Raw genomic sequence first — 14,631 nt, 5'->3', positions numbered from 1 at the left:
CCCGGGGAGCCACGATTGTTCCAGGTTTGAATTACAAACTTGCACAGGTTTCAAAAAGGGAAATTCAAATTACAGCCTTTGGATTGCATCGAAGGGGTACGCTTCATCGTGGCCGTCCGTTAACTGACGAAACTGAAACTGTCTAACAGCCAGGTTCTTGACACATGTGCTCCTCTCTTTTTGCTAGACACATAAATGGATGGGCTTCGAGAGTGGTTCGGCCCAGGTCCAGTCCGTATCCCCGGCCCGGCAGTACATACAGGCCTTGCTATCCCCGACCCAACGAGCAGATACAGCGGTTCGGGATCGATCGCAAGGCAGTACTCGTCGTCGTGCCCTCCTCCGGCGCCGCGCCGGTCCCCTCCCTCAGCCCCAAAACCCTAGCCCGCCCACTACGGTGCAGACGCTCCCGAGCTAGCCGAGAAGATGGACGACAGCCATCGTGATCGTGGGAAGGCGGCAAAGAAGCGAGGCTCCTCTTCAGAAGAGGGGGAGTCGGGGCCGCACTCCCGAGGGCCAGATTCCGAGACGGAAAGGGAGGCAAAGAAGAAGAGAATTTCGACGGGGGAGGAGATGGAGCTCGCCCAGCTTGCCCGTCCAGAGATGACAGGAGCTGGAGGTAATCTTTTCCCCCAATCTATTTCCCGATAGATTAATTATTGCATACTAGGTGTTCACTTTTTCCCGGTGTCCGATTTTCTTCAGATGATGATCAGGACGAGTCCGTGACACAAACACAGACAGTTGAGGAGGAGGATGAGTTCACGCCCAAATCTCCAATCAGCATGCCCTACATCCCCGACGAGCTAAAAGACCCGACTGCCTATCCAGCGACACTAGCCGCCTTCGAGGAGGCCGAAGTCAAGTACAATGCAAAATTACGTAAACCCCTACTACCCCAATCAATCCCTCTACTCTTCTGATCAGGTTAATATGCAACCCCACATTGTGCATTCTTAGTTAGTAGTTTGCTCTACATTCTCTGCAGGTAGCCGGTACCGCCTATTCAGTTTGCCGTGTGATCCCAAGGTCGAACCTTCATGCCTGGTTCATCAAAGGCACCTTCTCCCGATCCGTGAACCTGCAAAAAAGGCGGTGCTTCGTGCTGCCAAATCTATCGTCAGGCTCTCGTCTTCTGTCGGTGCGTGCGTATGTTGTAGCATCTTGCTTGCTTGTGCTGATTAATATTTGCAGATGGGGGGCTGACCAACGGTTGTGATTTTCTGACGATTGATATTTGCAGATGGGAAGCCGCTGGCCAGCTGCTGCGGTTTGTGGGTTGACTGGGAGGAGGAGAGCAAGACAGGCATCGTTTTGACGACCGCGCATCTGATCCGATCAAAGCATCCCACGAAAAACCACTGGGAAGGCAGAGATGAGTACAATACTAAATCTAACGTGAGTTCCTTTCTTAACATCCTTCATTTATTCACTTGTATTGTTTGTTCTGTCTTATAGTATGAACTAATAGCACTACTTTAAACTGATTAATTAATCAACCGTGGCACTGAAACCAGGTTACCTATTCAGCGTAAATTCTTGTTTTGGATTGTTGAAATTTATTCATGTTTAAGCTGCATATATATAAATACGTGTATATGCCCTGTACAATTAGTACCAGAGAGAGAAGTAAAACAAGGAAACAACACACACACATTATGTCAGTCTTGCGAGCAGGACCTTTGTGTTAGCTACCAAGTATTTATCATGTCTTGTTTGCTAAACTCAAATGGTAGTTTAGTGTCATAATATTTGTAGCTGCTGTTTCAGGTTATTGTTCACTTGCTGGATGGCACCACTGCAGATGGCCATTACCTCTACCACCAGGAGCATTATGATCTTGCCTTTTTTAAGGTTAGAGTGGATGAACAGGTTGAGTTGCCCCTTTTCAGTGACAGCGTGCATTGTGGCCAAGACGTTTTCAGGCTTGGAAGAGATGACCATATGAATTTAAGGATAACCCATGGTAGGGTGGAAGATCGGAATCCAGTAATTTATGAGAGGCATCACTACATGTACTTTCTCCATCAAAAAAATGATTTTCTTTCCCATCAAAAGAAGGATAATTACATTTCCCATGAAAAAAATGACAAGGTACTTAATTCCAACTCTTATGGTTTACAATTCAATGCTGCTATTTTGTTGTTGTGAGTTGTAATTGTTGTTATATATTTGTCCACTATTGTAGTGTGATGACGATGGAGGGTCTGTCATTGATTTGGATGGGAAGGTCTCTGGACTGGTTAACAAGAACCTTGAAAATTCTTTTGTACCTTCTTGTATCTTGGATAAATGCGTGGATTTGTGGCGCAAGTTTCGGTACGACTTTCCCCATGGTGTTTTTGTTTTTTCTACTTGGTTATTTGAGTTGATAAACACAATTTACTTGATTAATGATTGTTTCCATGCATGGCTTTTACATTTCCACCTTGATTAAGGATTCTTCCGTATACCATCTTTATATGTGTTGTTGATGTTTTAATGATTATGTTTGGTAAAGGTGCTGCATCCCTCGGCTCCATTTAGGAATGAAATTTAGTTCCATCAAGTTTCTAGACCCAATACAAATTGAGAACATGTGGCGCATGTATAAAATCGAGGATGGCCTTATTGTTAAAGAGGTATATAGTTGTTTCCTGTTATTTAGTATTGCTAGAACTGTTCCTGATATGCATATTGTGGAGTAATCGTGGTAATTGGACATTAGGTGTCAAAAGAATCACATGCTGAGAAACTTGGAATCTGCATTGGTGATATTATTGAACGTTTTAATGGAGAACGCGTATCTACTACAGTTGAGGTAGGTGCATATATAAATAAGTTTCAAATAAAATGGAATGATATTATATATTTATATTGCGCACTTCATGCTCTTGACTTTTGTATTTATTTTTTTAGTTGGAAAACATGTTGCTGGACAGATGCAGGGACCATTTAGATCAAGGAGGTCAACTGAATGAGAAAATAGATGTTTCAGTAAGTTACTTTTAAGCTTGAACTTTTAGCTTTGATTTGCTTGATTAATGGCGATCATAGCACTAACGAATACTTATGACGTTACAGATTCAAGTATTTCACGCAGAGGAACGTCTCCGAAGAAATATAAGTTTGATTGTAGATGTATCAGATGGTGGAGAGGTCGTTAAAAGAAGTAAACATCTCCTCTTTTAACATAGCTTAGTCAATTCTGATTGCGATCTGAAGTTATCACATTTGCTGCTTCTGTAGATTTAGTATGTTTTAAATCAAACTTGAAGGTTATATCTGTTATGCAGTAGACTTGTCGATTATATTCATGCAGGTCGTAGCTTAGAAATTGAGGGGGGCCAATGTGAAATCTTAAACTAGGCCTCACATAGAGGAAAATGTAATTACAGAAATCATATTAAGAAATATCTCACTATTTCGGCTTGCTCATCTGAGTTCTGCTGGGCTGGTGTCTCCACTTATTGTGCTCAGCCGGCAGCCACCCCTAGTTCTTACTGTTTTTTGTGACTGGTATCGTACTTTTGTTTTATTAGATGGGGCTGGCGTTTCACTTTGTTCTTTTCAAATGTGCATGTCAGTAAAGTGATCGCATTCGTCTTAATAAAGATGTTTTTATTTGTGTAGGAACTTACCCCATCACTGCTATAGAAGGGATGTCTGCTTCAGGCCAATCTAGCCAAAATGTGGCAGGTAAGTAAAGTAAACGTAAACGTGCACATATCTACTAATATATTAGCAAAATGTAGTACAAACACCAAAATTCAAATTGTTGGATGTTATGAAACAACATAGCACATAACCTTAATGTCATATGAAGTAATTTGAGAGAAACATATAATATGCACACAAGCATGAGTAAATCATTTTAAATTTGCACTATCTGAACTGAAACCCACAAGCATGAAAACAGAACAGACCATACCACATTGTTTTAGCATTGTCGAGCATTCATGAGCAGTATTAACATGCATTCCACCACTTCAGCAAGAAAAATAGAAATCACAAAACATTATGTAGTATCCCCCCTGGCCCTGAGGCTAGGCCTCTCTCGAACAACTCGTTGTAAACCTCGATGGTGATCTCTCTACATTGGTAAAGTTTGATCCCACTAGTCTTAAGAGGAAAAGTGTTACCTGTTTCCCTTTTATTCAAGTGTTGCTATCTAGCCCTCCGTTCCAAAATAAGTGTCGCAAGTTTGTCTAGATTTGCATGTATGTACACACTAAAATGTGTCTAGATACGGTGAATCTAGACAAATATGCAACACTTATTTTTGGAACGGAGGGAGTATATCAGAATGAACAGCACGTACTGAAATCTGAACAATATTTCATACAGGCCCAGCCCACTCCAACAAAAGATGGTACTGGAAGCCGCCACAAAAGGAAGAAAAGTGTAGTTGGCTCAGCTGAAATGGGATTCTGGTCGGTTCGTTCATCCGTAATATGTAGAGTTTACAAAAATTAAACATGTCTTTTGGCTGAATACATGGTGTACCCCAAAGAGATGATGTGTAATATTACTGGGGTCACAGTAACATCTTATGTTCAAAGATCCTGAGATGGTCTGTTGCTCTGTTTAACTACGTGTAGGAGTAGTCTTGATTGGATGTTTAGTGTCTTATTTGTGCTCGCTTGTTGATAAGTTAATTGTCTCGACTGGTTATGTCCTTGTGATTTTACTATTGTCTCTTCATTGCATATTTGAAACTGGATGTGGTTAAGCACACATTATGCATATCCTGCTATGATCGAGCATGCATATGTGTTCTGCCACAGTAAGTAAAGTTAGTTTCGTCTTGCTAAGTTGGCCTCGCCAGTTTTATTTTCTGAGCTTACCTCGTCGTTTTAATGCACCCTGCCTTTTCTTCCATGGGCCGAGCTGGCAATTGGGAGGCCAAAGATAGCGAGGTACTCCATCAGCACGCTCGACGCACCACATGCTGCTTGCAGCCTACTCCTGGCAAGCTTAGCTCGGAAGCTAGAGGAACTCGTAACAAGCATGCATAAAAATTGGTGCAAAGGGAGCTCGGCTTTGAGCGTGCCTCGGAGCATCTCCACCGGCCTGCCCTAAATAGGCCTCTGTGCTGGTACTTAGTTCTACAAATGCTGGCACCACAGAGTTAGCGACTCTGCTGTAATCTTCATTTTTCTTTTTTGCTTCATTCGAAGTCATCCATTGTTTATATTTGTAAAAAAAAAAAGTCACCACCAATGTGTAGCTTCCTCGTGAGACAAGCCGGTCACCACTAACTTGTAGCCAACTTAAGTTACAGTAGCAGGGTATCCATATATACTAGATCATAACATTCATCAACCCAATCAGATCATTACTCCTAGATGCACCCTGCCCAGCAGTTCAGTTTGCGGTTATTTTTTTACAGAGAATAGTTTACCATGACTTCAGTAATATTCAACATTGTCTCCAGATCGACCGACATTGTCTCTATATTCAACTAAATGACATTTCCAGTACATTGTACCAAGGACAGATGGATGAATTTTGTACAATGGATGAACTGGCCAGAGTTTCATTTCTGCTCTGATGATGTAGATGAACCAATGAGCATGCAAGCGAAACACAGAACAAACTCTGCTATCCATTCTTCATATGGTCTGGCACTATCATCCTCGCTTTCAGGTGTTGTTTATCAACAACTACTTAGCCACAACCAGTATAAAAGACACAGTGAACAGATAATTTACGACATTACCACTGGGGTAACTGATCAGCAAGCAAGCACAAACAAGACAATAAACCTCCCAATCGAATGGGTCACCATTCTTCAGTATGCTACATACATAGTACCAAGCACATCAATGTATTTACCTCAATCAATACCACTACTCCTACATGTAAACAGACCAACAAGTCACCTCAAGATCTTTGAACAGGACATGTTAGTATGACACCAATAATCTTCAGTCAAAAGACATGTTTAAAAGTTTCGTAAAATTGTACTGAGAAACTATATGGAGGAACCGGCCAGGACTCCCATTTCTCCCTTCAGGAGGTTGCATACTAGGCAGATCGAGAAGCAATTAGGGAGTAGCATGCAAAGAAAACATAGGGAAAACTCTACTGACCATTCTTGATATAGTCTCATCATCACTTCAAGCTACCGCTGATCGACAATTGCAGGAACTTAGGCGAAACCGGATTCAATGACGCAGCAAAGAGAAAGTGCCTTAACCAGCTAAACGATCAATAAGCAAGGACAAGATCACTGTTCTTCGGGATACTACTACTACTACTACTACACAGTACCATGAACATCACTGTATTCAAAAATGACAGCAGCGTGATTCAAAGGAAACCGAGGAAGGATAGAACCCAAACAATCAATTGGCACAACTAACTTAGTAAGACGAGACTAACTTAACCTGCTGTAGCAGATTATATATCCATACTCGATCATAACATTTAACTCAACCGAGATCACTACTCCTAGAGGTGAACTGCCTAGCATTTCAATTCGGGTTTTTTCAACAGGGAATAGTTACCATGAGTTCAGTAATGTTCAACATTATCTACAGATTTACTGACCACACATTCAGCTAAAATGGGTCAATAGCTCCTATGCGACGTCGTTGAAGAAACGCGTCCAGAATGCGACGTTGTTGGTGGATATAGCTCTCATGCGACAGCTGAGATGGCCCAAATAGCCTATGTGCGACACTCGGCCCAGACACAGGTTAGTGGTAGTATTATGTGATCCTCGCGGGTCCCACAACTTATACACATCAGCCGAGGGGCCTCAAGCGCGGGTCCCACAACTTATACACATCAGCCGAGGGGCCTCAAGCGCGGGATCCACCGGTTGTCCACGTCACGGCGTGGGACCCACAACTAACAACTGAAAACAGAGCCGCCACTCCCCGGAGCCATCCGACGCCACCATTCCGACCGTTGCCCGCACCTTCCACCCCTCTCCCCTCTTCTTCTCGGGCTCCGGCGAGAAATCGCGGCGGCAGATGTCGAGCGCTTCATCCTCCCAATCCCGCTGGCCGCAGTATGGTCCAGCTGCCGATGACGAGGTGCCCGGATTGCCCCCGTACCGCACCCCGAAGCGGCGTGTCACCATGTCCGACACGCACGGCAATTTTGGGCGCGAGTATGTCAAGTGCGACAGCAAGCCAGAGCTGGGGAAGGTCAGATCTTGGTTATACCTCTCCCAATTTCATTTTGGTGTGTCCAATTTCTGCTTTTTGAGCCGATTTGGGAATTAGGGTTCATATTTCCGATTTGGGAATTAGGGTTCATCGTTCTGATTTGGGAATTGGTTTCAGGATCTACGCAGTTGCAAGCATTTTGAGTGGTTGGACGAGTACATCGATAGAATTCAAGGTGAAGGCGCATCCCTGGGGCTGATGTTGGACAAATTTGTAGCTCCCACCACCGGCGGGCTTGCTTCAACGGTTGGGAATGGGGAAGAATTCAAGGTAGCTGAGTTGAATGAGCTGAAGCAGATGCACAAGCAGATAAAGAAACTCGTGGTTACGAAGAAGCGAGGATAATATGATGGCTGCATTCTTTTATATTTGTGTAATTGCTCTTGGGATTGCTTATGTGCTGATCATTAGTCGATAGACGATGCGGTTAGATATGAATGACAGGGCACCCCTGTTTGATTTCCATCTAGATGACCGTGAAGAATGAGTTGCAATTTATTTTTTGTGCAATGTTAATTACCGTTCAACGTGCGGTGTTTTTGTGATAGAAGAACAAAGTGCATTGTTATGTAGCCTTCAATATAAGGCAATGAGCAAATTGTATTATAAAGTTTTGTAAATAAAATGAGTAACATTCAAATTTGAGCACGAGAAAATGAGAAGCAAAAGAAAAAATAAAAAAGAAATAGATGAAAAGAAGTGGAGGAAAAGAGAAGCGGCCTGGGCACTGGCCGGCCTGTTAAGCTAAATGTAAAGCGGGTTGCGTACGTAAACGAAAAAAAGGATTGAGACCTAACCACTGTGGCCCGGCTCTGTTAAGTTAAATGTAAAGCACGGCCTGGGTTTTTCATTTGATACTCTTTTCTCAGTTGTAGATGTTTAAGGGTTAGGATTGAGCAATGTGATGCACAAATGTTTTACCAAATGCATAAATGTTTTACCACATGAAAATTAAATAAGAATACTCATAAAACATTGAAATTAAATAGAATAGATAAAGTGGGGCATATATGCCCAAGGAAGCACACGGTACAAACTCACACGATACAAACTCACACGATAAAAAACACACACAACGACAATAGATAATAAAAACTAGAAAACATTAAAAGAAGACGCGACGCCGTCATCCTTGGCTCCTCCTTGGCTCCTCCTTGGCTTGGCTCCTCCTTGGCTTGGCTCCTCCGGTGGTCACTCCTCCTCCTCCTCGATGGTGATGGGGGTGGTGGGCGGGTAGTGGAAGTTGTAGGGGAGGGAGTGCATGTTCCCGAGAGAGGGAAGATTGCGGTGAAATTGGTGAAGATGTTGTAGGTTGTGAATGCGATGAACTCGCATCCACACCAAAACACCTTACCAAGAAGGAAGAAGGCGTCGTGGGGGGTGACGAAGCGGACGGCGAGGCCGACCGGGAGTTGACCGTTGCCCGCGCCGTCGAAGTACCCGTCGAGGTGGAACATGGGCGGCGCGCCGCGAGGAAGGTTGAGGTGGCGGTAGCCTTGCGAGAGGAATACCTCCGCAAGTTCCCTACCAGTCCTCCACCTAGAAATGGTCCACACACGGAGTTGGTTCTCCACAATGACTCCCGCCGGGAACTCGCGCTCCGGGACGGTCGCGGGAGACGGTAAGTTGGGTGGGTGAACGCCATGGGCTTGGTGGTGGCTAGGGCTAGGGCACGGATAGGACGGTTGCGGCTTGAGAGAAGGAGAGAGTAGTGGTGAGTGGCGAAGAGGAAGGCGATGGGTGCCCTTAAATAGCCAGAGGAAGGGGAGTGGACGGAGGCATCGTGTGAAAGAGAAGGAGAAGGGGGAGGGCGTGTGAGAAAATTAAATGGATGAGCATGACCCGTGGTCGTTTGCATGCCCGTGTTTGCTTGAAACGATGGCACGTCCGCACCGCACTGCCCGCCAATGTGTCTGCGCCCGCTGAAAGAGAGCACGCCTCCCCCCGCACCTGCGACACCGACGGGCGACACGGGTCCGAGACGTAATAAATAGCTACGGTACTACGCGGGCGGGGCTGAAAAAAGATGCCCTTCTGATTTGCTTGTGTATGTTTGTACATGACCGTTTGCACTTAAAGTAGAGTATTAAGAAAATGAATCGACTAAAATAAAATGAGTTTGTAAAATAGACACGAAAATGAGTTGATTTAAAGAAACTATGTTATGCTTGTATTTGGCAAACACACACGAAAAATGAGTTGAATAAACCAAAATGAGTTTTGGTATGTTTGGATTTGGCAATGACACACAAGCACGATTTGATTTTCAAGAAACTAAATATGTTATTCTTGTATTTGGCAAAGACACACCAAAATGATTTGGATAAATTAAAATGAGTTATCATATGTTTGGATATTGCAATGACACATAAGCATGATCTAATTTCAAAAACTAAGTATGTTATGTTTGTACTTGGCAAAGACACACGAAAATGAGTTAAATAAATCAAAACGAGTTTTGTTATGTTTGGATTTGGCAATGACACACAAGCATGATTTGATTTTGAAGAAACTAAGTATGTTATGCTTGTATTTGAGAAAGACACATGAAAAAGAGTTGGATAAAACAAAATCAGTTTTGTTATGACGGACGATAATTAGTTGAATAAAATAAAGTAAGTTTTGTTACCGTTGGTTTTACCGTTGCTCCCCTAGTATTTTATGTGTACTCTTTAAAAGGAGTGGCAAGGTCTGAGACTAGGAGGCTGCACTCTACAAGACAATAGGCTGTGTCTGCGACGCTGCATGGGACATGCATGCCGACGTGGGCGTTCTGCTCGATGGCTCGGTCGGGCGCGGGCTCTCCGGGAGGCGACACGATTCGGCCCGGCGGTCAAAAGGATCCGAGCTCAGCCCAAACGAGAGAATAGATGGCAGCCAATCAGATTCGAGAACTAGTCCTCCCACGGATCACGCTCGCCGGCCGCGCGGAATCCTTCTAGAAGCACGAGATCGGACGAATGCGGTTGGTCCTCGGGTTAGGCGACGGTCGGATTGGTCGTTAGGGTTAGGCTGGCCAGCAGATTTGAAATGAGGATAAAAAATTCAAAAAAATTCAAAAAAATATGAATCCTGCTCACATTGTCTTCTTATATCATCTAGCAACAACTCAAGTTGATAAACATGGTGTAGATACATTGTAACGAAAAAATCATGTGTACGAGTGTGATATCTTGAACTCTGTAGTACAAAGTCGAGGATTTGAGAGAAGGGTTTGAACTTTGAATCATGGAATGGAACCAAAACTTGGAAATAGGTTCATTTAGGTGTAAGTAAGAAGGATCCATGCTTCATTTCTCAATTTTGTGTTTTGACCATGTTTTAATGCTAGTCAAACCATAGCTTTGACCGATTTGAAATGAGGATAAAAAATTCAAAAAAATTCAAAAAAATATGAATCCTGGTCACATTGTCTTCTTATATCATCTAGCAACAACTCAAGTTGATAAACATGGTGTAGATACATTGTAACGAAAAAATCATGTGTACGAGTGTGATATCTTGAACTCTGCAGTACAAAGTCGAGGATTTGAGAGAAGGGTTTGAACTTTGAATCATGGAATGGAACCAAAACTTGGAAATAGGTTCATTTAGGTGTAAGTAAGAAGGATCCATGCTTCATTTCTCAATTTTGTGTTTTGACCATGTTTTAATGCTAGTCAAACCATAGCTTTGACCAGATTTGAAATGAGGATAAAAAATTCAAAAAAATTCAAAAAAATATGAATCCTGCTCACATTGTCTTCTTATATCATCTAGCAACAACTCAAGTTGATAAACATGGTGTAGATACATTGTAATGAAAAAATCATGTGTACAGTGTGATATCTTGAACTCTCTAGGTACAAAGTCGAGGATTTGAGAGAAGGGTTTGAACTTTGAATCATGGAATGGAACCAAAACTTGGAAATAGGTTCATTTAGGTGTAAGTAAGAAGGATCCATGCTTCATTTCTCAATTTTGTGTTTTGACCATGTTTTAATGCTAGTCAAACCATAGCTTTGACCAGATTTGAAATGAGGATAAAAAATTCAAAAAAATTCAAAAAAATATGAATCCTGCTCACATTGTCTTCTTATATCATCTAGCAACAACTCAAGTTGATAAACATGGTGTAGATACATTGTAACGAAAAAATCATGTGTACGAGTGTGATATCTTGAACTCTGCAGTACAAAGTCGAGGATTTGAGAGAAGGGTTTGAACTTTGAATCATGGAATGGAACCAAAACTTGGAAATAGGTTCATTTAGGTGTAAGTAAGAAGGATCCATGCTTCATTTCTCAATTTTGTGTTTTGACCATGTTTTAATGCTAGTCAAACCATAGCTTTGACCAGATTTGAAATGAGGATAAAAAATTTAAAAAAATTCAAAAAAATATGAATCCTGCTCACATTGTCTTCTTATATCATCTAGCAACAACTCAAGTAACATAAGATGATTTAGACAAGGTTGAAAAAAAAGTTGCTTAGAAATGGGGTCGTTTACCCTCACCGGAGGCCGTTTTTGAACACATCTTTCATTAAAGCTGATGAAAATGAGTTACTCCACAAAATTGTCCAATTGATTAACAAGTTATAACAAACTAGTGCATAAACTAGTGCATAACATTCAAATAGCATTGCAACATCAAAAATGATGTCAACTTTCAAATTTGGTTCAAATTTGAAATTGGTTCAAATTTGAAATCTATTCAAATTACAAATAATAAGTTTCCACACCATAGCACATAAGTTTAAAACCATTACATCAAACTATTTCTTCTGCTTCTTCCTACCACTTCTCATTGCGGTACCATAGCATAGTTTGTTCATACTCCTGAACTTTTTGCCGCAACCACTAGGCCCCCTCATCTTTTGCACATCGGCACGAGGCACAAGCACATCGGCAGCCATAGGAAAATCGGCACGAGGCATAACCTCCTGAGGCACGGGCACATCGGCAGCCACGGGCACATCGGGCATAACCTCCGAGCTTCGAGAATTGAGCACAACCTCTAGAACAGGTTCGGAATTCATCATAACCTCCGGAACGGGTTCATCCGGCAACTCAATAGTCAAATCTGGTTGAGGCAACGAAGTAGCTGCGAAACAGGTTCATCGGCACTGGTGCATTGACCAAGCTGTTTCTTTTCTTTCTATAGCCATTGAGTCTTGGCTTTTTCATTGGCTAGCACCTTGTTCAACAACAAGAGGTGGGGCTTTTTCTCCACGCTTCCTCTGAACAAGGATATAAATTAGATCTTGAAATAAGCAAATGAAACAAGGTACATAAATTGGAGAATTAACATTAACATACTTTGGTTGTACGGGAGTGTAACGGCATTTTGGGGAACCAATTCTATGCCCAAGTTCCTCACACAACTTGCACCTGTTTTTGTTACCTTTTTGAGCCCTTTTAGGCTTTTACGGTTTTTCCTTTTTCCCCTTCTTACTACAACCCCCTTCTCAAACCAAGCTTTGTATCTGCTCTGTTTGGGCCTCCCAGCCTTTCTTTTACTCAGAGGGGGACACGGTGTAAATTCTATATCCACCTCAGGCCACTGAGATTGGTCGATCAGGGCTGGAATTGGAGTTGCATATGCAGCCTTAAACTTTTGTCTTGAGTAATACTCATGCAAATATGGGTGCATATTTAACACTGGGTTTAGATGCCAAAAAAATTATGGCATGCTCACATGGTTTTCCAGTGTGTTGCCACTCTAGGCAAGTGCACTCCTGCAACTCAATGTTTACCACATGCCTCTTGACACTCCTTGCATCTTTAACTTCGGCATCAAATAAGGAGGATTTCTCAACAGATAGATGTGAAAGGTTTCTACTCTTGTTGACCACTGCTTGTACCTGCTTCTTTGGAAGCTTGTCCCCTTCTAACATATCACCAAGTCTTCCTCTCAAGTCCCACAAACGCATGATCATGATCCTTATTTGGTCCACCATGTCATGCACGAGCAAATCTTTTAAATCTTTCACTTTATTGTTGAAACTTTACTGCCAAGTTGTTATTGATGTGATCACATTTTATTGCGAGTATTAAAACCTGATCTGTACCACAATAGAGAATGGTATGTGTTCAACCGGGAGGCAAATTCATTGTCGGCACAAGCTTCCATGATCTTACCAAGGTGGTAGGAATGTGTACGTAGTGCAGTAAGCTCTTCTTCTTGGCCACATGCGCCCAAATTCATCTCCTCTAAATTTTTTTATCAGATTCATCCACATATGTCCAAAGCACTCTCTCTGCTCGGCATGGGGGAAAATATTTTTACGGCATTTTCCGGCCCTTTACATGCATACTGTGTGGATGGCCAAAGGTGAAGCGGCCCTATGCATCTTTTCGGTTGCATCATGAACCATGTCCGGCTTGCCTCTGTCTACGATTGAAACAGGTCCAATTGCAATTGGGAACATCCGAGTTGTGTCCATCCAAAGCATTGCATGCAGCCAGCCGACCATTCCACTTGCCGGTCAAAAAGAAGAGTCTATGCTCAAATATGGACGACATCTTGCTTTGAATCCATCTATGCAAGGCTTCAAACACATAAAAAACTTGCTTGAAGTAAACACTTGCCATCCTCTGTAACCTCTGTATCTATCTCCACCACACTTCCGGGTGACCTCTTCTCCACCTCGGCTTTAAAGCTATACAACATCCTAAATGTATTTGCCCAGTCACCATACAATGATTTCATTGCCCTTTGTTTTGCCTTCCAAGCTGTGGTATATTTCGAGTTTGATGGGGTATAGCTTCTCCAAGTCCACTTTAAGCCTTTTTGCAGTAGTGTTTGGAGTTTTTGCTAAAATAGGAGTAATCTTCTCTGTAATCCAAAGCTGGTTTGTCATATTTGAAACTCTCTGTGAAGTGGTCATACATGTATGCTTGGTTTGGTATTTGATTTACCACTGATGTCTTGCCATCGGGTTGTAGTCCGGCAGATATGTACCATTTGCATGGATTTCCACCACCATCATAGCCTTTGCACCTAGCATAAAATTTCTTCCTATCAGTCCACATAGTCTTGGCATCAAACTCTTTTTCATTGCATAGGTCCTAAAAGACATCCTAAACTCATTCATATTTGGCCACAACTTTCCAACCTCAACTACTTGGGTTCTCTTTGTCATACAAACGAGACCAGCTCATTGTCATTGCATCATCCACATCATCTGCGGCTTGTCTCATCGGGTCTTCTTCATCCTCATTTCCACGGCCTGCATTTGTGTTACCATCTGCGAGGCAAAGAACTGTCATCCTCGGTTGCACGGCCTTCATCTCTATCATCAACTGGAATGCCAAACATTTTGGCCATTTCAATGTCGAGATATTGGTGCAATGACTAAATCTGTTTTTCATTTAACTCTACTACATTCAGTCAACAACAATCTTTTGAGCACCATGGTTTCCCTCCTCTGCATCTGCATCGGCCCCTATATCTTCAGCTAGTATTGTCGGTTCGATGAGCAATGCCAA

At 42.5% G+C, this 14,631-nt stretch overlaps 1 protein-coding gene across 1 annotated transcript; it reads left to right on the top strand.

The window, feature by feature from the left end:
• The first annotated feature begins 426 nt into the window (after positions 1–426).
• On the top strand, positions 427–4,577 carry LOC124655755. Its single transcript, XM_047194606.1, has 12 exons — positions 427–619; positions 706–882; positions 989–1,141; positions 1,244–1,398; positions 1,771–2,094; positions 2,189–2,319; positions 2,501–2,621; positions 2,708–2,800; positions 2,899–2,976; positions 3,064–3,151; positions 3,613–3,678; positions 4,327–4,577. Exons 1-12 carry the CDS (start codon positions 427–429, stop codon positions 4,398–4,400), a joined length of 1,653 nt encoding a protein of 550 aa, XP_047050562.1. The 3' UTR covers positions 4,401–4,577.
• Positions 4,578–14,631: the final 10,054 nt, after the last annotated feature.

The sequence above is a fragment of the Lolium rigidum genome, chromosome 5 (genome assembly GCF_022539505.1).
Source record: "Lolium rigidum isolate FL_2022 chromosome 5, APGP_CSIRO_Lrig_0.1, whole genome shotgun sequence".
In the NCBI taxonomy this organism is placed as follows: Eukaryota; Viridiplantae; Streptophyta; class Magnoliopsida; order Poales; family Poaceae; genus Lolium; species Lolium rigidum.
The sequence above is the reverse complement of the archived record's forward strand: the minus strand, read 5'-3'. Positions and strand labels throughout refer to the sequence as shown.